A 27,568-nucleotide genomic window follows, 5' to 3' on the forward strand; every position below is an offset into this window, starting at 1 on the left:
AACAGCAAAACACCCATTAAAGTCTATGGGTGCGCATACGTGCACATTGTAATGCGCACGTATGCGCAAAAAAAGCATGCGGTTTTCTTAAAAAAATGCACCAAAACCCGCAAAAAAACGCACACAAACGCATGATGTGTTTTTTTCATGCGTTTGTGTGCGCAAAAAACGCGCAGCAAAAAAACGCAAGTGTGAAAGTAGCCTTAGGCAGTAAATATCTTCCACAGACTGTAGCAGAGTGGTATTTGCAGCTTCTCCTCTGCTTTGACAGGGGCTAGGTACATCAGTTCTCAAGAATGTTGGGGGTTCTCCAGGCATCAGACCCTTATGGCTTATCTTGTGGAAATGCAATAAAAGTCATGTTGCACAAAACTTCCTTTAAGTTTCAGTTTTATTTCAAGTTTTATTTTCACTTTTGTGTATTTTGTCATGAATTTGCAGTAAAATCCACACGTATTACATGCATTGAAAAGAGAAAAATTCACAGAAAGAATTGACAATCTCCATAAGTCTTTATTGTAATGCTTGCAGTGGTGATGCTTAGCAGGCTCATGCGATGTACCTAGCCATGACTACTAAGCTCTGTGATTGGCTGCAGTGGTCACATGATGTAGAGATAATGCCACTGCTGAAACCATGTCAACAAAGCCTGACAGGAAGCAGCAAAGAGGCAGAACAGACACCACAGTCAGTAAGTAAGGTTGATTTGGTTATTCTAATCCAGATAGACAGTGGGGGGAGGGTCAGCACAGCAGAGGTGACAGTGCAATAAGAGGAAGAGAGCTGATAGAAAGGTTTGTAATGTTGCACAGCTAAACTCAGCTGAACTGACCCCAACACTCTGGGCCTTATCTGAAATGTGTTAGTCATCTGTTATTTACTCACAGCACTTTCTAATCATGCAGGAGGTTAATGGGGTTTTACACATAGCGATATCACTAGCAATATCGCTAAAACGTCACCGGTTTTGTGACGTTATAGCGATATTGCTAGCGATATCGCTATGTGTGATACTTACCTCCGACCGGCTCCCCCGCTGTCCATCGCTGATCGCGCGAGATCGGGCGGCTCCATTTCTCGTCGTCTGCTTCCTGCTGGGCTTCCTGCTGTGTGAGACGAGTGACGCGTGGAGGCGGGCGGGAGGACGCAGGATCGCTGTGTGTGAAAGGTAAGTATCGTGCGCTGCGTCGCTGTTGCATCGCTGTGAGATCTTTCTGTGTGAAAGCTCACTAGCGATCATTTAGCGATGCACCAGAGATCCTGACCGGGTCGTATCGCTGGTCGGATCGCTGGTGCATCGCTAAATGTAAAAGGGCCTTTAGACCTGGAGATCAGACTGTCATTATATGTCACACACCGAGAAACCTTCTCAAAGCTATGCTTAAGATTGGGCAATGTACAACAAGAGGAAAAATTGCATGTCCCCGGTATAAAAAAAAACTTGTAGCAATCACTTGAACTTAATGAAAAGTAACTTATTAGGTGCCAAATACTTTGATTGTTAATATCACTACAACAGAGAAGCAAAAAAATCCCCCCAAAAAACATTTTATTCTGCTCCACAGCCACTATTATATTTTGTGTCCAGTTCAGTATGGAAAATTTGGTCAAAGTTCCTCTTTTATTTCTTTTATTGCAGATTGGAACATGTGAAAGTAAAAATGGCTATCCCACACCCAATATCACTTGGTATAAGAATAACAGTCCACTGAAAAATGGAAAGGACGGTAAGCAAACATGGGCAAAATAGAACACTGAAGTATTATTTAGTACTGTACATGGTTTACTGCTTTTAGTTATTAGCTATTCAATGTGGGACCTATAAAACAATAGACCTCCTTTAAGATGATCAAAATATCTTGGTATATTTTGCATTCAGATTGGAAAAATTGCTATTTAAAGGGAGTGTGTTAGTCCAAACTGACAGCTTAAAGTAAATACATAGTAAGAAGAAACGCAATGACTAGCTCATTGGAACACACATGCATGGACCAGTCCTGGTGTAGAATGGTACAATGATAGGAAAAGGAACTAGGATCCATCACTTCATTTGGAGAGTTAAAATCCTTCAGCCTTTATTGTAAACCTCTTGTAAGATCAATAACAGACAGATGCTCAGGGTACAAAAATAAAATAAAGGTGCAGCACAAGTAAGCTAAAGGATATGGCGGGTGCAGAGCCTCACAGGCCTAACCAAACCTCCATGTATGTCCAAAAAATATTAAGGCATTCTGTGGTTTATTGACACATAGAGGCATAATTTTATTCTAATTGTGGAACTTTCTATATATGGCAGTTACGATTAAAAACATGTCCATCGGTTCGAAATGCGTTAGGGGTAATGTCTATGTCTGTATAGATCTTTAAAGATGTTTGCAACAAAGGCTGGAGAGTTAGGATCCAGCTCATTTAAGAATTCTGTCTCCCCCTATCAAAGTAATCACATGCCCTCATAGGGAAAAGTCACTATAAAAATCTTTACTTTTCAGGTTGCGTCCTTCATACTACTGAAAATTCACTTTGCTTGTATATGCTCGTTAGGATGTTCGGTGCACCCTTGACATGGCCAAGAAGCTCAATGCACCATGTATCCCACTCATTTTACATACAGCCACCTCCCTCTTTTCACTGACCAGGAGAGAGAGATATATACATTCTTACTTTTGATTAGAAAAGAGAAAGAAATACAATACAATGTCGGCATCGCTGTAGTCATACTGACCTGAAGAATCATGTTGCCAGGTCACTTTTACTATACAATGAATGCTGGAAACAAGCCAACCACCTTCTCCCAAAAAATAAAAATAAAAACATGGAGGAATTGCATTTATTCACTGCATGTGTTACTGAACTACCATTACAGTTGGTTTTCATGTCAAGTTGGTTTACAGCTGCTCACACTAGTGTTTAAAAGCTGAAAGTATCAAAATTTGTAAAACCTTTTTCACAATTTATATCATTGAAAAAAAATATTTTTTTTTAAGCTAAAACATTTAATACTCCATTTATTTTTATAATTTCACTTTTTTGAAGACATATTCATTTCAAAGCTATTTTTTACTTTGTTCAGTCTGTTTGTTCTGGAGGTACTGGTTCTCCTTGGGAATCCTGCCATATTGCCTGTAAGACTCTCTATACCGGCTGGATAACCAATATGTAACCAATATATGAAACATATATGACTATTTGTATGAAATGTTTTCAGATTGCTCATTCAGTAATTACTATATAACATATATAATCATAATCATTAAAGAGGATCTTTTACCAGTGTGAGCATGGTAAACTGGAGTGGCCACATAATGGAATAGTGGCTGCAGAGTTGAATAAAAGTTGTTATTTTTTTAAATTTATCCTCTCTGTTACAGAGACTTTAGCTTGTAAAGTTTAGATTATAATTTATGTTATACAGGGTGGGCCATTTATATGGATACACCTGGCGGGGCCATTTATATTAATACACCGGGCGGGGCCAATTATAAAATGACCGCCATGGTCACCACAAATTTGGAAAAGTTTTCCCCCTCCTATATACTAATGTGCCACAAACAGGAAGTTGATATCACCAACCATTCCCATTTTATTTAGGTGTATCCATATAAATGGCCCAAACAGGTTTAAACATATAAATGGCCCACCCTGTAGTTCAACTGAGTATTACGAGATATTTGTCTCTGGGGGGCAAGTACTTCTTCCCCTGCATGAGGTTGACCAATCATAAGCAAACAACATAATACAGGGCAGAAAAGAACACACCCTTCTCTCCTCACTGATTTTTGCAGCTACTGTGTAAAGGTACAGCTGAGCTGAGTTATGTATATCACTACAAATACTTCCAGATTTCATCTCATGGAAATCAGTGTGGGGCAGGGTGAGAGCTGACAGCACTGTGAGATGAAATCTAGAGATGTTTGTAATGATGCATTTCTCAGCTCTGCTGCACCTATGATAACTACACAGAAGTTACTGAGATCAGGAAAGTAGGATATGTTATTTTCTCCTCTGTATGTTGCTGCCTGCTTATGATTGGACCACCTCATGCAGGTGAAAAAGTAAACATCCCCAGATACAAGTCTCTGGTAACACCCATTTGAAATATAATATAAATTATAACCTAAACTTTACAAGCTAATATCCTCAGAGAAAAAAAATGAAAACAACACTATGTGGCCAAATTAACATGCTCAAGCTAGTGAAAGATCCTTTTAAAACTAAAGGAGTTACTTCATTTGCCTTGAGACCTACTAACAGGTGACCATTGGTGGTGTAAGCTGTTGAATTCCAATGGATCTGATCTTGATGAACTAACCTCGACAATCTTGTAGAGGAAACCATATCAAGGTTACATTTTGTATTAAAATCTTGTTTCTTCTCATATTTGCAGGTGTAGTGGTCACATCTCAGGTCATAGTGAAGTCCAATGGACTTATTACAGTCAGGAGTATTCTCTTTTCTCCAGTTGATAAATCCGATGTTTTCTCTTGGTTTTACTGCGATGTTTCTTATCACCTTCCAAAGGGTTCTCATATGTTGGAGTCAGAGAGAAAAAACATCACTGTTGATTGTAAGTAATAATATACCATTTCATATATATTTGATGCATTTTCCTTTTTTTCACAATTTTGACATATTACCCATGTATAATCTTGATATTGATTATCACATTACATTGATTCTTTACAGACCCAAACACTAAAGTAAATCTGTTTGTGAAGAGCAAGTCTGAGACTATAAAGGAAGGAGATATCGTCGAGTTGATATGTAAGGGTGATGGGAACCCACAACCCGAGATTTCGCTTTATAGGGTAAGCTACCTTGGAATCCTCTCCCTTCTTTCACAATGAGACATGCAATTTCAGAATCCTTTTTAATCATTTATACAGTATGTAGGGATTCACTCACTTTTAGGCAGCTGGCAGCGTTCACACAGGTTCGCAGTTCCTTGGTCAATTTAGGTAAGTTTATTGAAATGCATAAACTTCCAGCAGAACGGAAAACGGACAGCCTTTCTCCAGGAACAAAGGAACAAAATAAAAAGTCCATATTCAGGCACACGCAAGCTTACCCTTTCAGATAAATGTCTAGCTGTCTCGCAAATCCTGACACAGAGACCAGCTCCAAGAGGTCTCTTAATCGCACACAGATTATTGGTCTCTTACCTGTGTGGCAATCCTGGCACTTTCCCTGGCTCAGTTTAGTCAGCAACAAACAATACTCTGCATTTCCCAGAACAATCCACACTCTGCTCAGTTCTCCACTACACTGATCATCAAGTGAACCTATTTCCTGTTTCAAGACAAAACTAGACAGGTGAATCTAATCAAACCGTGCAGAACTGGGATTTAACCCTATACTGCCTGGCTTTGCTACAAGGAATAGAACTCTTTTATTCTGACTCCAATATATACATTAATACCTTTTTTTACCATTCATATTGGGAAAGTATTACTTACTGTATCTTACCAGTTGTGTCCTGACAAGTTTGTTTTTGCTCATAATATAATAATTCTGGAGCATGTTTCCTTATAACGCTTCAATGTATCATTTCTCAGTTGTTTTTATTGGAAATGAATAAACTGGCAAGTGAGTGTCACCAGTTGGGAGTACCTACACACTTTTACATTGTCCAATAAATTCTAAAAGTGATAGAGAAAATAAAGACAAGCCCATTTACCAGGGGGGAGAATTGTAACACCCAGTTTTAATCATATTATATACATTTCCAGAATGAATAACACAACAGAAGAATTTGAAGAGAGGGTGCCCCAGAATTGTTAAAGGGGTGTTCCTAAGATCAAGAGTACATTTTAAGAAATAGATCGTGGAATCTATATAATTACCTTGTAATGTCTTCACATCCTGTTCCATCCAGATGTGTCCGGATCCCAGAATTCCAAGTGGCGGAAGTTCACCGACCGCCATATTGATACACCCAAGTGATTTGTGTCTCAATTCGGAAACTGCTGGTGGTACCAGCCTCTTGCACGGTACCACCAGCGGAACACTGTCGCAGCACACACACTGTATACACCATACGGCGATCTGATTTACTGCGCCTGCACGAATTCCACGCAGGCGCAGTGAATCATTCGGCTGATCCCGGCAGCAGATGTGCAACGTGTCTACAGGCAGAGGAAGCCGGTCACATTGAAGGGGTTTTCGGACGAACGAAAGTTCATTTTAAAAATTGTCTGTGTCTGACCGTGTACGGAGCATACCTCATCTCCTGGGCAGGGGAGGAAGCAAAAGACAATAGTGACATTACAGCAGGGGATCACAGAGGATTCATTTTGTGAGGTAAAATATTTCACTAACTGTTTTTAAACAATATTTGACCTCAAAAAATGTATCCTCTGCGATCTCCTGCTGTAATGTCAGTATTGTCTTTTGCTTCCTCCCCTGCCCAGGAGATGTGGTATGTACTGTGCACGGTTAGACTCAGACAATGAGAGGAGAAGGAAGCAGATGGGGGAGAGATAAAGTGCACAGGGGTGAGAGGGACAGAGCACAGGGGATACAGCTCAAACGGGACAGCACATGATGGGAGAACACAGCACAGGAAGGAGAGAGACAGCAGACAAGGGGGATAGCACATGGGGTAGACAGGTCAAAGAAGAGAGCACAGACGGGAGAAGTCAGCACATGGGGAAAGAGAGAGAGAATAGGTGGGTGAGCACATGGGGGGGAGAGATTCTCAACGTTGCAAAACCTGCCCCCATTGTGACATTACTGCAATCCCGATGTGATAGCATTGGGCCTTCATCTAGTATTAAATAATTCTACAATTAGGTGTGTTTGAAAAAATTGTTGCTGTGCTGAAATAAGCTTTTAAAGATGTCCCTGCTGTATTCTGTGCAACTGGTTGTGCCGAATTATGTAAAGATCCTGCAGCTGATTATATGTGGAAAGACAGCTTATGTCGGAGGGTAGGAAGCATAAGTTAAGATAATGACACCACAGAAAGGGACTTGTTTAGCTGCTTCTTTCTGTGACTTTACTCATTTCCTTATGTGTTTGTTTTTGTCAAAGGAATGAGAATATATTTTGTTTAATTGGTCATGTAAGTTCTTCTAAATAAATCAAGTTGGTGAATATGCTGTGTGCCTAGTATAGGTGTCCAACCTGCTGCTTAGCGCTATATCACTGACTTCATTTATTTAGACAAGCTAACAACAGGTGCCGAGGAAGAAGACGTTGAACTATTCTGCAATCGAGTTTAAGAAGAAATTTACAAGACTTATTCATTATCATGGGAGACTTGAATGGCAAAGTGGGACACGGCAAACATGGAACCGTTGTTGGAAATTTTGGACTTGGTGAACGAAACAAAGCTGGAGGAAGATACACTGACTTTTTCAGGCCACGTCCCCCTACTTTTGTATAAGAAATCAACTGTCTATCATGAACGCCTTCTTACAAAATCACAAATGGGCTTATAAGAATCAGATTGACCACATCTATGGACACCAAAGATGGAGGTTGTCGATCATTACAGTGAAAACAAGGCCACGAGCTGACTGGGGAACTGATTATGAACTTTTGACAGTAAAGATTAGAGTCAAGCAATGCAAACAGACTAGACAACAGTTTCCAACTTCGATTTGACCAACATATCTGAAGTTTTTTAGAACGGTCTGCACAACTGATTTACATCCCTGGATGTGGATAAAAGAAAGTCTGAGGAATTATTGACTATTATTACTGAATAAGCCAGTAAGAAAGTAAACAAGAGATAGAAGAAGGCCCCGCAGCCATGGTTAATCGAAGAGACTCTAAAGATCATTGAAGAAAGACAAAAGGCAAAAGCGAGAGGTAACAAGCAGGATGCAGACAACATCAGTAAAAGGCTAAAGAGAGCCATTTGAGTAGACAAAGAACTTTATTACCAAAAGATATCGTGTGGTAATGCCACTTGCTTGTCTGCTACTGATGTAGACACAGGAACACTTGTAGTTGAATTCCAAGGCTGGTTTATTGTGTCATAAATCAGTAATAAACAAAATAATAACACAAAGTGGCCCTTTCTGGCATAAGTGAAAACAAACAGCACATATAAAGTGTTTTCCATATCGGCTCCAGCCTTGAGGGAAACAATGAACTCCAGCTCTCACTTGAGCTCCAGACTGGAGACACCGTTGTCTCCAAACACACACCTGATGAAAAAACTCAGTGGCCAGATATTTAACCTCCCAAACCATACTCTTGAGGTGGAGATTTGTTGAGTAGCCGTCCCGCCCATCTCTTACAACTACTCACTAAAAAACCAAACTGTCATGGCCGAATTAACCACACACACTGGAGAGAAGCTTCTGGGTTTCACATCATGGAAGATCACAATCTTCATAATAAATATCTCTCCTCACATACAATGCTACTGAGGCTGTGACATATTTCCCCACTGCCCAAAGCCCGGGGTTTTGGCACCTTCAAACACCAAAGATGTAGTTCTGGAGAGGGCATCAGCGTTACCTAGTAACTAAAGTCCTGGACTTAGTCACGTGGGCATTCTTACCCTTCTTTTCTCTTAACCATCTCAGAGGTGCATGGTTTGGCAGTAATTTTACCCCTTCACCCCAGGCCATTTTAGGTTTTTTCATTTTTCGCTCCCCTTCTTCCCAGAGCCATAACTTTTTTACTTTTCCCGCAATATGGCCATGTGAAGGCTTGTTTTTTTGCAGGATGAGTTGTACTTTTGAATGACACTATTGATTTTACCAGAGGAACTGAAAATGGGAAAAAAATTCAAATTGTGGTGAAATTGCCAAAAAAGGGCAATTCCACAATTGTTTTTTTTTTCTTTTTTACCATGTTCACTAAATGCTAAAACTGTCCTGCCATTATGATTCTCTAGGTCATTACAAGTTTGCAAATACTAAACACGTGTAGGGTCTTTTTATATAAGTGGTGAAAAAAAATCCAAAATGTATTACAAAAAAAAATGGTGCCCTTTCCTGAGATCTGTAGAGTTTCTATTTTTTGGGATCTAGGGCTGTGTGAGGGCTTATTTTTTGTGCACCATGCTGTTTTTTTATTGATACCATTTTGGGGTAGACATGATCTTTTGATTGCCTGTTATTGCACTTTATTGCAATGTTGTGATAACCAAAAATGTAATTCTGGCGTTTTTCATTATTTTCATTTACCGATCAGATTGAATATTTTTATATATTGATAGATCGGGCGTGTCTGAAAGTGGCTATATCAAATATGTGTTTTTTTTATTATTGGTTCATTTTCAATGAGGAGAATGGGGGCGAATTTGAACTTTTATATATTTTTTATTTTTTATTTTATTCAACTGTAAAGCGCTGCGGAATATGTTGGCGCTATATAAATAAAGATTATTATTATTATTATTATTATATTTTTGAAAACATTTTTTCACACTTCTTACCCGCCTTCAATAGTCTCCATGGGAGACTAGAAGCTGCCATCTTTTGATCGCTTGTGCCACACATAGCAGGGCTTTAGCCCTGCTATCTGAAGCAGAAATGATCATCTGCTATAAACACTGACCACAGGGTGGCACTCATAACAGATTGGCAATAAAAATCATGGTGGTCTCCTGCAGACCCCGGATTTTCATGCCAACCCAACGGCGCTCCTCAGTCATGTGACAGGGGTGCCGATGGGTGGAGCTAATGATGCGCTTCCGGTGCGATTATCTTAAATGCCGCTGTCAAAGATTGACAGCGGCATTTAACATGTTAACAGAGGGGGGAGATCACGATTTCACTTGCATTAAAGGAGAAGAGACAACATATAACGTACAGCTCTGGCAAAAATTAAGAGACCACCACATCAAAACCCTGTCATGGGCAGCCCATTCTCCAGACCTGAACCCCATTGAAAACCTCTGAAATGTAATCAAGAGGATGATGGATAGTCACAAGCCATCAAACAAAGAACTGCTTACATTTTTGTGCCAGAAGCTGTGTGGCAAGCATGCTAAGATGCATGAAAGCTGTTTTTAAAAATCATGGTTATTCCACAAAATATTGATTTCTCAACTCTTCCCAAGTTAAAATATTTGTATTGTTGTTTCTAAATGATTATGAACTTGTTTTCTTAGCATTATCTGAGGCCTGAAAGCACTGGGTTTTTATATTTTGACCATTTCTCCTTTTCAGAATAAAAAAAAATTATTGCTTGGAAATTCGGAGACATGTTGTCAGAAGTTTGTAGACAACAATTTACAGTTTACGCAAAAATATACCTATAATGAAAAAAATCAGACAAACTGAACATTTGGAAGTGGGCTCTTAATTTTTGCCAGAGCTGCATCTATTCTATCTATCCTATTCTAACCTGTCAGTGTGATTTTACTGTACATCGCACATGATTTCCCGGCTTTTCAAAGGACACCGGTGTGTAAAAATTGGACAGCACTCGCATGGTCCGAATGCTGTGCGTATTTTTTTTTTTCTTCTTCTCGCACCCATAGGCTTGCATTGGCGAGTTTTGGCCAAATCTCGGTGACAATCACAGCATGCTGTAATTTTACATGCACGCTGAATACGCCCGAGAAAATAAATGGAGATGTGAGCTGCCACATAGATTAACACTGGGCGAGTGCTATGTGATGTTTTCTCGCATAGCACTCAGCCGTATTCTACGGTAGTGTGACGCCAGCCTAAATCTTTTAGTCTTGGCACCCTGCATGGTTAGTACCTATGCCATAACAAGAGAAAATGGAGTACACGATGACAGCGAGAAAGATACTTTTTTGTATAAAAATATAAATGTTTATTTATGCATACAAAATATATAAGTAATTATACATAATAGGATAGTGCACCAAGGAGCATACAAGCAAAACACAAGGGCCACCCCTCTGGCAAAGCAATCCTGTTTGCAAGCAAATCCACAGGTCAAGTGACCAGAAGAAAAAATGTATAAGGGGCAAGTCAGGGAGTTCCCATCGTGGACCGCAACATAACCGCGATATATCCTGAATAGCCAAATTAAGTAAATGAATGATGCCGCTTACCGGGATCTGAGAAGCCAGAGAGGGAGCCCCAGGTGCCTGATGTCCACCCCCGACGCGCGTTTCGCGGGCTCTGAAGCCTGCTTCCTCAAGGGGATAGTGAATAGTGAGGAATAGGACCTTAAAATAGCTCATGTGAAGGGTCACGTGATGCAGAAGAGCCAATAGCGGTGGTTTGTGACGACGCATGCGCGGTGTGCGCGCCAGGTCCTCCACACAGCCCGGGCGTCATGCCATCCCATGCACAAACAGGACAACGATTATCCCGCTGTGCATGGAGGCATAGAGACGCCCTGCAGCCAAAGGACACAAGCGTGCACCACCACGAACGTGCACAACCACCTTGGCTCCACAAAATCTGCCACCATTAATATAGTAATACATATGGGTGAACCCAAAGGTACATAATACACAGAAAGGCAGATAGTCCGCCCCAATAATAATATCGCAAAATAAACACCCAAAAAATAAAAAAAGGGTACAAAAAAAGCAAAGCAGAAAAAACAATAAAAGACAAAAATAAATAAATGCACCAACAACAATACAATATAGACAAAAAATAAATAATACAAAATAATATAAGGCTCAACAGATATATATATAAGTAAAAAACAGGCTGCAGAGAAGGTGAGGAGGGAATCATCACAATATATCCATCTGTTCGGGTTTTTCTTCCCCTCTTTTCAAAAATTCTGCAGCCGTTTCAAATTTTGAGAGCTCTAAATATATCACAAGTTGAGAGAAAAGGAATCCTATAATACACACAAAAAATTCAAAGAGTTAAAAACAGTAAAATAAAAACAAAATTAAGGCAAAGGACATAAGGCAGTGATAGAACCAGCAGATGACAAACATAGACCATTTATGCAGAAACTAGAACTCATAGGAAAGGTGCAAAACTGAGATGTTCATTTAGGCCCTTAGGGGCCATGGTGTCCAACAGAACAATCCAACGAGTCTCCATCTGGGCCAAGATCTTTTTATAATTACCCCCTCTAATCCCCAGATGGAGAATATCAATGCCACGTATTTTAAGAGACCCCGCATCACAATTGTGGTGGGTTTTAAAGTGGCGCGGGATTGTTTTTAGTTCCGAGGGGTCCATAACTGCTTTTGCAGCGCCAATATCACGGACATGTTCACGCACCCGTACAGGCAGTTCCCTTGTTGTCAAACCAACGTATATCCTGGGGCAGCCACAAGTGGCATAATAGACCACATTAGTGCTGCCGCAGGAAATACGATGGCGAATGTCAAAGGTGCGTAGACCATCCGAAGCACTGAAATTTGTACTCCGTTGAACATTGGCGCATGCGAGGCAGTGGCCACAGGGAAAGAAACCCGGAGTTGGACCACGAGAGCTGAAAACATTACGAGTTGCCGGAACATAATGGCTCTTGACCAATAAATCACCCAAGTTTTTGGAACGTCGAGATGTCATAGCGGGGAGGTCACCCAAAAAGGACTCAAGAACCGGATCAGCTTTTAAGACATCCCAATGCTTAATGAGAATCTGTCGCATGTTCGTCCATTGATGATTAAAAGTTGTGATAAATCGAATGGGACCATCAAGTCCAGCTTTATCTTGGCCCTTTTTGGAATGCAATAGAGTATTACGTGGAGTTTTCCTGGCCCGATCATAACCTTGTTTGATAGATCTGCCGCTGTAACCCCGGGCTCGAAAACGTTGTTTAAGGTCGGCAGCCTGGGCCTCAAAAAGAACATCAGAGGAGCAAATGCGCCTCACTCTTAGGAACTGTCCAACGTAAAAATATGACAAGTGATTCTCTAAAAAAATTTAATGAAGAAACTGATATTGAATTGCAAAAATGGGCCCATGACATACAAGTAATCAAATCTAAAAAGTTTAAACGGGACATTTTGGATAAACAGCAGTCCCGTGTTTATCATTGGCGTCATGGTTATGAACGTTCAAGATCAAGATACAGAAATACATCTTTCTCTAGATCAAGGTCTACTTCGATACGTTCAAATAAATCATTTGAGGGTGAATCTTCTGGTAAACTTACTTCTAATCAGGGATTGTCGTCCAGTGATTCTCTGAGTCAACGCATAGCCACACGCCAATTTACAAAGAGCAAGACGTCGAGCGGGAGGTCTACTCAAAATGGATCTCATAATAAACCACAGGTATTGAACCTCTCTCAACATGTTTTGACTGAGGCACAAATTGATGTACTCAGCAGAGGTCTTTCGTTCTCACCTACTAACCAATTTAATTTTTTTACAGCGTTGAAAGATTTACAATTATTTTCTCGTAAATTATTATTGAGAAAATTACACCATCGTGGTCAAACGTCGGCATCTTTGAATACTCTTGAGATGGAAGCCTTACATGATCTTGAAGACCTACTTGAGGAACAGGCAGCACCCCAGACAAGTAGGTTCCCTGTCGCATTATTGCCCAGATCGGCTAGGTTCCCTCCCTTGTCTCTGAGTCCAGCTATTGAGATTTTTACAAAACTCGTCATGGATGATTTCAAGAAATTATCCACTAGAAAGAGATTTGATAATTTAACATTTAAACAGCGTCAGGCAATCCAGCAGTTGCGGGCTCTTCCTGACGTTGTCTTTAAATCCGCAGACAAGGGAGGGAACATTGTCGTCTGGCCTTGTGATAAGTATGAACGTGAAGCCTTTCGGCAACTTAGGGATTCAAGTACTTACATTAAATTAACATCAAATCCTATGGCTTCCTTCTCAATTGAGCTTCAAAAGATTTTATTTGAGGCTTATGAATCCAATATTATCTCCAAGAAGGTTCTTGATGGTTTGGTTGTTTCTAATCCAAAGGTGCCGACGTTTTACTTGTTACCTAAGATCCACAAGGATGCCCTCAACCCCCCGGGGCGTCCTATTGTGTCGGGAATTGATGGCTTATGTGATGTGGTCTGTAAATTTATTGATTTTTATTTGAAACCTATTGTAGAGACCCTGCCATCTTTTGTTCGTGACACAACGGACGTTCTGGCACGGGTTGACGGCATCCTTGTGGAACATGAGACCATTCTTGTGGTTGCTGACGTGGAGTCACTTTACACCTGCATTGACCATACTCACGGCTTGGATGCGGTGCGCCTCTTCTTGGGAGCCTCCAACCTGGATGGCCCTTTGTGCGATCTTATTCTTGAGCTGCTGCACTATGTCTTGTCCCACAACTTTTTTGTATTCAAAGATTCCTTTTACCTCCAGAGGCGGGGCACAGCCATGGGCGCGGCCTGTGCGCCCGCGTATGCAAATCTCTTCCTGGGTTCCTGGGAGAGACATATTTTTAGCGACGCGGGCATGCCGGCCGCCTCCCATGTGCTGTGCTGGCTTCGCTATATTGATGACATCTTGATGTTGTGGGACGGGACGGTGCAGCAGCTCGGAGACTTCATGGATCAACTTAATCAAAATTCTTTTAATATTAGATTGACCTATCATCATAGTAGTACTAAGGTGGACTTCCTGGACATATCTTTGGAGGTTGACCCTTCACGTCGGGTCAGGACAGATGTGTTCAGGAAGCCCACCTCGGTCAATTCTCTGATCCATGCAGAATCTGCACATCATCCATCTACCATTAGGGCCGTCCCGGTTGGACAGTTCCTAAGAGTGAGGTGCATTTGCTCCTCTGATGTTCTTTTTGAGGCCCAGGCTGCCGACCTTAAACAACGTTTTCGAGCCCGGGGTTACAGCGGCAGATCTATCAAACAAGGTTATGATCGGGCCAGGAAAACTCCACGTAATACTCTATTGCATTCCAAAAAGGGCCAAGATAAAGCTGGACTTGATGGTCCCATTCGATTTATCACAACTTTTAATCATCAATGGACGAACATGCGACAGATTCTCATTAAGCATTGGGATGTCTTAAAAGCTGATCCGGTTCTTGAGTCCTTTTTGGGTGACCTCCCCGCTATGACATCTCGACGTTCCAAAAACTTGGGTGATTTATTGGTCAAGAGCCATTATGTTCCGGCAACTCGTAATGTTTTCAGCTCTCGTGGTCCAACTCCGGGTTTCTTTCCCTGTGGCCACTGCCTCGCATGCGCCAATGTTCAACGGAGTACAAATTTCAGTGCTTCGGATGGTCTACGCACCTTTGACATTCGCCATCGTATTTCCTGCGGCAGCACTAATGTGGTCTATTATGCCACTTGTGGCTGCCCCAGGATATACGTTGGTTTGACAACAAGGGAACTGCGTGTACGGGTGCGTGAACATGTCCGTGATATTGGCGCTGCAAAAGCAGTTATGGACCCCTCGGAACTAAAAACAATCCCGCGCCACTTTAAAACCCACCACAATTGTGATGCGGGGTCTCTTAAAATACGTGGCATTGATATTCTCCATCTGGGGATTAGAGGGGGTAATTATAAAAAGATCTTGGCCCAGATGGAGACTCGTTGGATTGTTCTGTTGGACACCATGGCCCCTAAGGGCCTAAATGAACATCTCAGTTTTGCACCTTTCCTATGAGTTCTAGTTTCTGCATAAATGGTCTATGTTTGTCATCTGCTGGTTCTATCACTGCCTTATGTCCTTTGCCTTAATTTTGTTTTTATTTTACTGTTTTTAACTCTTTGAATTTTTTGTGTGTATTATAGGATTCCTTTTCTCTCAACTTGTGATATATTTAGAGCTCTCAAAATTTGAAACGGCTGCAGAATTTTTGAAAAGAGGGGAAGAAAAACCCGAACAGATGGATATATTGTGATGATTCCCTCCTCACCTTCTCTGCAGCCTGTTTTTTACTTATATATATATCTGTTGAGCCTTATATTATTTTGTATTATTTATTTTTTGTCTATATTGTATTGTTGTTGGTGCATTTATTTATTTTTGTCTTTTATTGTTTTTTCTGCTTTGCTTTTTTTGTACCTTTTTTTATTTTTTGGGTGTTTATTTTGCGATATTATTATTGGGGCGGACTATCTGCCTTTCTGTGCATTATGTACCTTTGGGTTCACCCATATGTATTACTATATTAATGGTGGCAGATTTTGTGGAGCCAAGGTGGTTGTGCGCGTTCGTGGTGGTGCGCGCTTGTGTCCTTTGGCTGCAGGGCGTCTCTATGCCTCCATGCACAGCGGGATAATCGTTGTCCTGTTTGTGCATGGGATGGCATGACGCCCGGGCTGTGTGGAGGACCTGGCGCGCACACCGCGCATGCGCCGTCACAAACCACCGCTATTGGCTCTTCTGCATCACGTGACCCTTCACATGAGCTATTTTAAGGTCCTATTCCTCACTATTCACTATCCCCTTGAGGAAGCAGGCTTCAGAGCCCGCGAAACGCGCATCGGGGGTGGACATCAGGCACCTGGGGCTCCCTCTCTGGCTTCTCAGATCCCGGTAAGCGGCATCATTCATTTACTTAATTTGGCTATTCAGGATATATCGCGGTTATGTTGCGGTCCACGATGGGAACTCCCTGACTTGCCCCTTATACATTTTTTCTTCTGGTCACTTGACCTGTGGATTTGCTTGCAAACAGGATTGCTTTGCCAGAGGGGTGGCCCTTGTGTTTTGCTTGTATGCTCCTTGGTGCACTATCCTATTATGTATAATTACTTATATTTTTGTATGCATAAATAAACATTTATATTTTTATACAAAAAAGTATCTTTCTCGCTGTCATCGTGTACTCCATTTTCTCTTGTTATGGCATAATTTATTGGAGTTGGTGAATTTGTTTGCTGGGAGGCTCACCAGGTGGTGATGTCATCCTGTGCATTTTCATGCACACTGATTTTGTTTTTAATGGTTAGTACCTAGTAGCACCCCCTTTTGCAAGTATCACAGCTTGTAAACACTTTTTGTAGCCAGTCAAGAGTTTTTCAATTCTTGTTTGAGAGTTTTTCATCCATTCTTCCTTGGAAAATTCTTCCAGTTCTGTGAGATTCCTGGGTCTTCTTGCATGCACTACATTTTTGAGATCTAGCCACAGATTTTCAATGATGTTCAGATCAAGGAATTGTGAGGGCCATTGTAAAACCTTTAGCTTGTGCCTTTTGAGGTAGTCTATTGTGGATTATGACATGTGTTTAGGATCATTATCCATTTGTAGAAGCCATCCTCTTTTCAACTTTGGCTTTTTTACAGATAGTGATGTGTTTGCATCTCGAATTTGTTGAAATTTCAATGAATCCATTCTTCCTTCTACTCGTGAAATGTTCCCTGTGCCACTGGCTGCAACACGACCCCAAAGCATGATTGATCCACCCCATGCTTAATGGTTGGCGAGATGTTCTTTTCCTCAAATGCAGTGCCCTTTTTTCTTCACATATACCATTGATCACTGAAGCTAAAGAGGTGTGTTTTCACCTCATCGGTCTACAGGACTTGTTTCCAAGATGCATCAGGCATGTTTAGATGTTCTGTTGCATACCTTTGAAAGTGAATTTTATGGTGAGGATGCAGAAGATGTTTTCTTCTCATGACTCTCCCATGAAGTCCACATTTATGCAGGTGTCTCTGAACTGTAGAACCATATACCACAACTTCACCATCAGAAATAATCTGGAGAACAGGGCGAGCTAGGAAGCCCCTAGCGTTAGGGACAGGGAAGGAGCCCCTGGTCCCAGGACACCCGACAACAGAGCCGTGACACATTTTTTAATTACATTTCGACCTAAGTAAAGAGCAACCTGAAAGCACTTTTCTATCTTCTTATAGCTTCTCCTTCTTTGTGGGCCTCCAATATTTTCATTTTCAGAGTGCTAGACAGCTGCTTAGAAGAACCCATGGCAGCTGTTTTTTGGCACAAGGTTAGAGGAGACTGGGTTTCTATAAAGCTGACAAATTTGCATCACCTGGCCTTTCCTAATGATGATAATGATCAAGCCATAACCCTATCAGGTTAATTAAGATCTCACACCTTGTTCAAAGTTATCTGAGCACACAAATCTCCATGGGTGCCCAAAGGGAATGTGTCACCTTTAACTTTAGCCTTTTTAGAGATCATTTCATATCCTACTTGCTTAACTATTTACGAAAACAGAAATTTTAACCAGGGGTGCCCAAATTTTTACATGCCACGTCACTTATGCTCCAAGTTTGGACATGTTTTAAATGGGTATCTCAGTAGGCAATAGTTTGTGTGGCTCACTTTGCACTACTTTCTCTTGGCAATTGGTAAAAGATTTGTACATTTTGCACTTCTTATTTGTAGCAGTACTGGATCCAGATTTGGATGCACGGTTGGAACTGTGGTCACTAGGGGGTATTATGCTTGAAAATACTGAAACACTGATATATGGTATTGACTGAGTATTACCTCTGTTTATCACAGACTTACAAATACAGTAATATGATGTGGTGTAAATATAGATTGAACTCTGTGGGCTTGTGTAGTTTTAATACTCTATTATGTTACTATTGCATCTGGAATTTACGTTTTTTCTTGCTCTTTAACAAGCTCCTTATGTTACAGGTCCTTATACCATTGACATAGTCTTAGCATAAGAGTCACCATTTACCTTAGATGTTGCAAATTACAAAAGTTAGAATATATTGTCCAGAGGTTAGAAATGAGCCTGTCAAGGAAGGAGGTACTTGGCCCAGGGCCTTAGAGGGAGGCCAGCATGACAGGGTTAAAGCGGGAATTCTAGGGAGCTAATGTGTTAGTTGTCACCAAGGGGTCGGGACATCTTGGGGGGAGGAGTAGGCTTTATAAGGGACGGCCAATTGGGTTTGGGTAGCCATTTTAGGTTACCATCAGCCAAAAAGGATCTCTCACCTATCTTCCCTTATTTATGTTCTGAATATGGGAAATAAGTCACAGTAATGTCAAATTTTTGTCATTTTGTTTACTTTGTTTAATTATGTAATAAATATATGTTATCTTGTCGTAGCAGCGAGCATGGGGGGAGGTCCTCAAAGTTGGTGAATTTGGTTAATAGCGGATGGATGGGGGAGGAACCTTGGAAGGTTCTGAACCCCAGTAGGTGGAATTAAGTGGTGACGGCTGTTAAATGCCTGGGAAGGGATTGGAGGGCCCGTGGACATTGACTTTTTAGCTTATTGACCAGGTTGTTCAATTGGTGCCTCCGATTGAGTGCATAGCGGCTAGTGGTAAGAAGCAATCTGGGCAGAGTCGGGCAAAACCAGACCTGGTTCTTTGCTAAGTTTGCAGTTTCGAGGACCATTCTTCTAGAAAGTTGTTTATAATTTTTGTATGTATTGTTACTCAAAGGATGCTGTGGCCAAATAAATTCCAACATTCAGGTGTGGTGTGGTTATATTGCAGAAGCAATAAAAAGGAGTAATTGGGCTGTCGTGCAAAGGAGCTCACATGACTCGCTTATACCCGTTGTCAAGGGTTGTAAACTGCATTCACACGTAGCAATCCTTCAAAGCTCATGAACAACGGTTGTTGGATTGTTGGATTGATATACTGTATATTATGAGTATCTGCAGTTCATTTCCGTGCATAAAAATGGTTCTACTGTTGTTTAGCAAATGTTGGACTACTAGTCTTCACCAATACTGCTTCGAATAATTCAATCGTACACACGATTATTTGTGATGAGAAATTAAAGTTTTATCACATATTGTTGATCATTTGTGTTTTTAAGTTTCTCAATCACACTGTTCCGAAACCAACAGATGATAATGATTCAGCTTTAAGCCTTAAGGATTTTGGAGTGAAAAAGAAGTAAAAAAAACAACTTTTCAAAATAGGTGATTGTGCTCATAAACCATGGTCTATAGGTGATATTTCTACCTTAAATGTTGCGTCACTTGGTGTAGGCATGCTGCCCCTCTTCCAGAACTGAATAAAGCTGTTTCAATCTTCTGAGTTCATCCATAATATATCTATGATTTTGCTTTTTCCCAGAAAGATGAAGAAACACCCTTTTCAGAAGAGTCTTCATATTCATGGAAAGTCTCAAGGAAGGATTCTGGAGGATATATCTGTAAAGGACTCAGTCTGGATAATTTTAACGAAATGGAAGCAGAGACTGAATTACAAGTTCATTGTAAGTTGGTTCCTTCCCATCATTGAGTAAAGCTAAGCTGTTGATATGCCTTGCACTGTGTAAATGTAATATCTCTGATTTTGATCCCTGGGGAACAGAGAATAATAAAATTGTTCCCTGTGTCTAGACTGTCCAGTTTTGCCAGTGACATTGGGGTCAGTTCTTCCTATTTTATATGATGTTTAGCTGATGCGATAGAGATGTTATTATCTGCAATATCAAATGATCCTTTCTTTCCCCCAAAACCCTTCAGATTTCCATTTTTTTACTAGATTAAATAATCCTAGAACAAAAACAACAAAATATGAACTACAAGTGTGAACTAAGCCTTATACTGCAATGTCTTCTCTCTCTATGTTCCTAGATCTGGATCCTCCTGTGCTGTCTACAGATTCTCCCATTATTGCGGAGATTGGAAATATTCTTAGCGTTTCCTGTAACGTAAATGCTTCAGCTCAAACCGCTATCCATTGGACAAAGGTAAGTGTAATCTAGTACAGAGGCTTCATTTTTATTTCACCCTATTTGAATATTAGGTATAGATAATACAAGAAATGCTCCGGTAGGAAAAACAAATTAGAGCAGATGACCAAAGGGAATTTCTAATAATGTATTTCCATGATCCCACCAAGTGTCACTCCCAAATAGGAAATTCAGTACGGTCCCATTTAATTGAAAAGTACCGGGCCCCTTTGTTGTAGTGTAATATTGGTGAATATTACACTATGCTGCGAATGTAGAACCCAATGGTGTGCCTTATATTCACTTTTTGCCAAGCTTGTGAACTATAGTAAATCCACATTCATTTGCATCTCATGTCACTTAGTTTTGGATCTATAAAACAATATATGGATAACATCTGCGAGATTGGAAGCAATACTTCTAAGTAGTCAGCATTTCTGTCCATTGCGGTCCGCCACTCATTCATCTTTGTCTTTAATGATTCAAGCAACAAATGACCCCCGTCTGTACACTGCAATGTCTTATTCCCAATCTCTTCGGCCCTTTCTAGGGAGGCAGAACAATTGCCAGTGGCCCTGAATTAAGCCTTAGTCTCCAGGATTACCCTGACGCAGGACAGTATGTCTGTGTTGCAAGTGTAACTAGTGTACCAGGACTTACCGAGAGCAAGGAGTTCCTAGTAGTGCTAAAAGGTAATGGGTGTATTGATTCGGGAAAAGGACTGTCTGACATAAGAAGTTATCTTATCTAATGATGGCTATTAATTATAGGGAAACCACAAGTGACTGTACATCCACAACACGTCGCAGTACAAGATGGCGAAAAGCTAAGTGTGAAATGTTTTGCAATTGGCAATCCCACTCCTCAGATTACCTGGTACATGAATGGATCAGAGGTAAGTGAATGTATAGGGCATCTGTCAGTAGGATCAATGCTGCAATATGGGCATGCACGCCATGGAAAGTTGAGTAAAATACCTTGATATCTGCAATCTGGCATCGTATTCTAGAGTAATCCACATTTTTCTTAATATGTAAATTAGCTGTTAAGATCTATGGGCTGGACATAGATCTCCCTGAGAATCTCCCTCCAGAGCTTAGTTTCAATTAAAGGGAGCGTTACCAGAGTGAGGCATGTAGTGACTGACTTAACTCCCCCTTTTATTTAAAATAATCTCAGGACAGATCCTTGAGGAGATCTATGTCCATCCCATGGATCTTAACAGCTCATTTACATATTAAAAAAAATGTGGATTTCTCTGCAATAAGACATTGGATGGCAGATATCAAGGTATCATTTTATTCAGCTTCGTATCTTCGTATGACCAACAAGCCCATATGGAAGGGTTGATCCTACTATTACAAACACAGCTAAGGGCTGTAGATAACATTCAGCCAGGGCTGGGTCCGGCAGCAAGTACACCCTTATGACTTTTCTTTTATATGGCTATCTATATTTGTTTTCAGCTTCTTTTCTGTATATTTTATTTTAGCTAAAAATCATTTTACATGTAGAAGGAAGACAGACTAAAACATTTAAAATAGGTCCATTCTGAGATACACCTCCATACAGTAGTGCTCACAAGTTTACATACCCCTGCAGAATTTTTGTTTCGTTTCTTGACCTTTTTTCAGAGAATATGAATAACACTAAAACTTTTCTCCACTCATGGTTAGTGGTTGGGTGAAGCCATTTATTGTCAAACTATAGTGTTTTCTCTTTTTAAATTATAATGACAACCCAAAACAACCAAATGTCCCTGATTAAAAGTTCACATACCCTGGTGATTTTGGCCTGATAAAATGCACAGAAGTTGACACAAATAGGTTTGAATGTCTACTAAAGGTAACATCCTCACCTGTGACCTGTTTGCTTGTAATCAATGTGTGTGCAGAAAAGCTGAGTGAGTTTCTGGGATCCAGACAGACTCTTGCATCTTTCATCCAGCCACTGACATTTCTGGATTGTGAGTCATGGGGAAAGCAAAAGAATTGTCAATGGATATACGAGAAAAGGTTGTTAAACTGTATAAAACAGGAACGGGATACAAAAATATATCCAAGGAATTGATAATGCCAGTCAGCAGCATTCAAACTGTGATTAACAAATGGAAAATCGGTGGCTCTTTAAAAACAAAACCAAGGTCAGGTAGACCAACAAAAATGTCTTCCACAACTGCCAGGAAAATTGTTTGGGAAGTAAAGAAAAACCCACAAATAACATCAGCTGAAATACTGGACTCTCTGAAAACTAGCAGTGTGGGTGTTTCAAGATGCACAATAAGGAGGCACTTGAAGAAAAATGGGCTGCATGGTCGAATTGCCTGAAGAAAGCCATTACTGCACAAATGCCACAAAGTATCTTGCCTATAATACGCAAAACAGCACAGAGACAAGCCTCAAAACTTCTGGAACAAGATAAGAGTGATGAGACCAAAATTTAACTTTTTTGCCAGAACCATAAACGTTACATTTGGAGAGAAGTCAACAAGGTCTATGATGAAAGGAACACCATTCCTTCTGTAAAACACGGAGGTGGATTGTTGATGTTTTGGGGGACATGTGAGCTACAAAAGCACAGGAAACTTCGTCAATGTGGAAGAAAGATGAATGCAGCACGTTATCCGCAAATACTGGAGGCAAATTTGCAATCATCAGCCTGAAAGCTGCGCATGGGACGTACTTGGATGCTCCAACATGACAATGATCCAAAACACAAGGCCAAGTCGACCTGCCTTTGGCTACAGCAGAACAAAGTGAAGGTTCTGGAGTGGCCATCTCAGTCTCCTGACCTCAATATCATTGAGCCACTCTGGGGAGATCTCAAGCGCAAAGTTCATGCTAGACAGCTCAGGAATTTTCAGGAACTGGAGGCTTTTTGCCAAGGAGATTGGGCAGCTTACCATCTGAGAAAATAAAAAAATTCATCCACAACTACCACAAAAGACTTCAAGCTGTCATTGAAGTTAGAGGGGGCAATACATGGTATTAAGAAACAGGGTATGTAAACTTTAGATCACCGTCATTTGGATGTTTTGGGTTGTCATTATGATTTAAAAAGAGAAAACACAGTAGTTTGACAATAAATGGCTTCACCCAACCACTAACCATGAGTGGAGAAAAAGTTTTGGTGTTACCATTCATATTCTCTGAAAAAAAGGCCAAGAAAGCAAAAATTCCACCGGGTATGTAAACTTTTGAGCACATCTTAACTAGATACACTACACAACCATTGAGATGTTGAATATACCTTGGAGGAGAAAACCAGCTTTTCTGTTCTTTATGGATTGGCAGAGACCTAATCCTACAAAGGCGCTCATGTCAAAGCAGGGACTGGACAAGGAAGTGGCATGTGGAACCCTTGTTTCCATTTTTACATGGCTGGGAACTTGTGAGAGCTGTGATAATATAAACCTGCTGACCAGGATTTCTCGAAGACCTGCTTACACATGGTGATGTGAACGTTTTAGTTATGGTTGATAAGTTCATGAGGGTCCCGAACATTAAAGAGCCCTCCACTGTATAGTGAGAGCTCCACTAGTCTACGATTAGCACAAAAGACTGAATTTTGGGTAAAACTTGCCACAAGGTAATTGGATACAGTAAAATACTAAAGTGTTTCTATAATATTCTCATTAGCTCTTTGTGATTAATTCTACAGGTAGACAGTCACATTTCAAATATTTCTGATCACGAAGTTATTAGTGAACTGACCTTCCTGGTGACTCAAGAACACCTGAATGAACATCTCATGTGTAAGGCTCAGAATGAATTCAACAGCAGCATGGAGTATATTCATTTACAGGAGAGTAAGTCAGATATATGCGGTACATTTAATACCACATAATATTCTAGGTTTCTGGAATTCATTTTGTCTGGCTTCTTCAGTGCAAATCTTGTAGATATCGTGTGTTTGATATTACAGCTTCATATTTGTGCCAGTGCCCAGATTTTCTGCCATCCCATATCATAGAAATACAGTACATGAAAGTTTCATCCTTTGTTAAACCTTTGTAATATGGCTACGAAAGTAAAGAGTCCAGACAATAAACACGTTTCTACGATTGTGTTTTGTATTTAATAACTTATGTATAGTATATAAAGGATGAAATCTATGACTAGTGGAGTGCAGCTAAAAGATCCCTGGTCAAGCAGCCACATTGGTGGTAATTGGTGGCCACTGGACAAGAGCTTTGCAAATGTCCTACTACCTGTGACATCTCCAAACCCTCCTCTTATCAGGCTTCACAATGTTATTATCTTGTGGTGTGATACACACATGATGCTGGAGGAGGCGTTGGGGATGCCACAAAGCGTAGGTAGTTCATAGTTCTGTGGTGTGGCACCCACGGACTGCCATGGCTACTGGAACACGGTGCTGCAAATCATTAAGCTCAACTCTAATCACCATGCAGAACTTGTAGTATGCAATTATCTAACTGTCAAGCCCCATAACCCAACCTGTGATTATCGGAAGTCACATCCCCAAACACCCTGCAGGTGTCCATTTATATGTTAGAGCTTTTTTAGGCCAAAAAATAATGATAATAATATAGCTGTATTAACTCTGCTCATCCTGGGTCTCACAGTTCTGGGCTTTCTTCTTTACTATGAAACCTTGCAAAATTCATTGTACGCAATGGAATAATATGATCCCTAAATTATTCCTAGTATTAGTAATATCATTAACCCAAAGATGGGGAGATATTTCCCTTAATTATGAGTGCTCACCTTTAGGGCTCATATTAACTTTGCAGCATACTCGATTTACATCCACTATTCAGATTCCACTCAACCAGGCAAGTAAATGAGTCCATGGGAGAAATCAGACTGAACTCCACCTTTCTCATCAACTGAGACTATGGGGTCACACTATGCTCACACGTTGGTCAGAGTCTGATTTAAGTGTGAGCATAATCGTCCCAATTCTCTTGGATGAGGGAAAATACGGTGGTGTCACCCTAGCCGAAGCCTCAGTATAAGTATAAGCATTTGTAAGCCAAAACCCGGTGAGGAACAATCAGAGGACAAGGTATAATAGAAACAAGAGCACCAATTCTGCAAGTTTGACCCACTCCTGGTTTTGGCTTACAAATACTGATGTGAAATACTGACTAAATTCTGATAGTCTGGTCGTAGCCTTAGACTAGCCCTCATCCTTTTTAAAACACCACACATTACACTGTATTGTCCTGTGCAACAGATGTTAACATGAGTAAAGTAAAGCTGATCTGGCTTCCACTATGTCTTTTCCTACAGGATACATAACCACCCCTGTATCTAGTGACCACAGAGGTACGTTCAATATTCAGCCTGTCGGAAATACAAGTGATGCCAATGTAGAAGAGCTGGATTTGTAGTGTTTTTACATTTTTTACATATTGAAAATATGAAATATTGAATTTATACTGCAAATTTGCCCCCCAAATTTAATCCATTGCAGTGCAAAGGTAAATCTGCAGGATTTGTCCTGTGTGGATCCATTCTAGAGAGGTTTTCTCACCAAGAAAGATTGTCATGTAGTCATAGGATAGGTAATAAGTTGTAGATTACAGAGGTCTTCACCATGGCTGTGGGTGTGCGGTAGTCAAATATGCATGCCCTCACTCTTCACCATAGTATTGTATGGAGCTGTAGCGGGCATGCTGGACTCCACACACACACACACAGACACACACACACACTATGCATGCTCTCACTTTTCACCATAATAACGGTATTGAGTGGTAGCAGGCATGCTGGACACCTCACACACACACACACACACACACACACACTATGCACGCTCTCACGTTTCACCATAAGATTGTATTGAGTGGTAGCAGGCATGCTGGACTCCACACACACACACACACACACACACTGTGCATTCGCTCACTCTTCACCATAAGATTGTATGGAGCGGTAGCGGGCATGCTGGACTCCACACACACACACACACACACACACTATGCATGCTCTCACTCTTCACTAGAGTTGAGCGATACCAGCCGATACTTGAAAATATCGGATCGGAATGGATCGGCCGATCTTAAAAAAAAGTATCGGTATCGCCGATTCCGATACCGGGAACCAATGCAAGTCAATGGGGCCAAAATATCGGAATTAAAAAAAACCCTTTCTTTCCTTGTAGGTTAATTCTACATGAAGAAAAACAACTAAGAATAATGTAGAATGTATTGTGGGAGGTGGAGGAGACATTAAAGCCATAGAGGTTTAGCCCAATCAAATGGAATAGCAGGAATTAAACTTTTTTTTTAAAGATGTTAGGAGTTACAAAGATATTGACTATGTTAGCCTCATTTATATTTTGCCAGACATGTATGTCTTCTTCTTCTTTCTTCTTTCTTCTTCTTTCTTATTCTTCTTCCTTTTTTTACCTTCTTCTTCTTCTTCTTATTCCTTTTTTTACATTCTTCTTCTTCTTCTTCCTTTTTTTACATTCTTCTTCTTCTTCTTCCTTTTTTTACATTCTTCTTCTTATTCCTTTTTTTACATTCTTCTTCTTCTTCCTTTTTTAAATTCTTCTACTTCCTTTTTTTACATTCTTCTTCTTCTTCTTCCTTTTCTTACATTCTTCATATTCTTCTTATTCAACAATTATTATTCTACATATTCAACTTCTTCATCTTCTTCCTATTCTTCTTCATCATATTCTTGTTTGTGTCAGGCATTCCTGTAGTTGTTATCTGGAAAAGTTAGAAGTTTACACCTTCCGTTCTGCTTGTCACAAAAGATTTACAACAGGATTTGTCCGCGTTCAGTTTGGCCTGCAGCAGCAGGCCTTTTCCAGGGGCACCACGAGGAGGAACGGACTCACCCCCATACACTGCTTAGTCTTCTTCTGCTTATAAATAAGATAATATCATTTGCTCAGAGTATTAGTCTTATGCTTAATGTTCTTCTGCTTTGTTTTTTTTATGCTTCTTTGTCTTCTCTCTCTTGTTGTTCTGCATCTTGGTGGTTGTCTTCCTGTTCTTTGTCCTCTTGAACCAGCTGACGGTACTGGCACCGGGAGGGGCAGCAGAAGGAACAAGAGCCAATGGCACTACCGAGGACCAGCTGACGGTGCTGGAACCCGGTTACTAAGCAGGAGGTACCTGTGCTACAAAGCACTACCAAGGACCAGC

General features: G+C 40.6%; 1 protein-coding gene across 2 annotated transcripts in view; it reads left to right on the forward strand.

Moving 5' to 3' along the window:
• Positions 1–27,568, forward strand: part of MCAM (melanoma cell adhesion molecule) — a 222,107-nt gene that overhangs the window by 139,598 nt on the left and 54,941 nt on the right. Inside the window, exons 5-13 of one of the 2 annotated variants that reach the window (XM_073566449.1) lie at positions 1,640–1,727; positions 4,385–4,564; positions 4,684–4,805; positions 19,836–19,977; positions 20,342–20,457; positions 20,990–21,131; positions 21,210–21,334; positions 24,100–24,247; positions 25,698–25,733. In XM_073566449.1, the coding sequence (XP_073422550.1) occupies positions 1,640–1,727; positions 4,385–4,564; positions 4,684–4,805; positions 19,836–19,977; positions 20,342–20,457; positions 20,990–21,131; positions 21,210–21,334; positions 24,100–24,247; positions 25,698–25,733 (1,099 nt within the window). The remainder of the gene's footprint in view (positions 1–1,639; positions 1,728–4,384; positions 4,565–4,683; positions 4,806–19,835; positions 19,978–20,341; positions 20,458–20,989; positions 21,132–21,209; positions 21,335–24,099; positions 24,248–25,697; positions 25,734–27,568) is intronic. The other variant, XM_073566450.1, reaches the window with a different exon arrangement.

The sequence above is a fragment of the Dendrobates tinctorius genome, unplaced genomic scaffold (genome assembly GCF_039654945.1).
Source record: "Dendrobates tinctorius isolate UK_male_01 unplaced genomic scaffold, ASM3965494v1 ptg000018l, whole genome shotgun sequence".
NCBI lineage: Eukaryota > Metazoa > Chordata > Amphibia > Anura > Dendrobatidae > Dendrobates > Dendrobates tinctorius.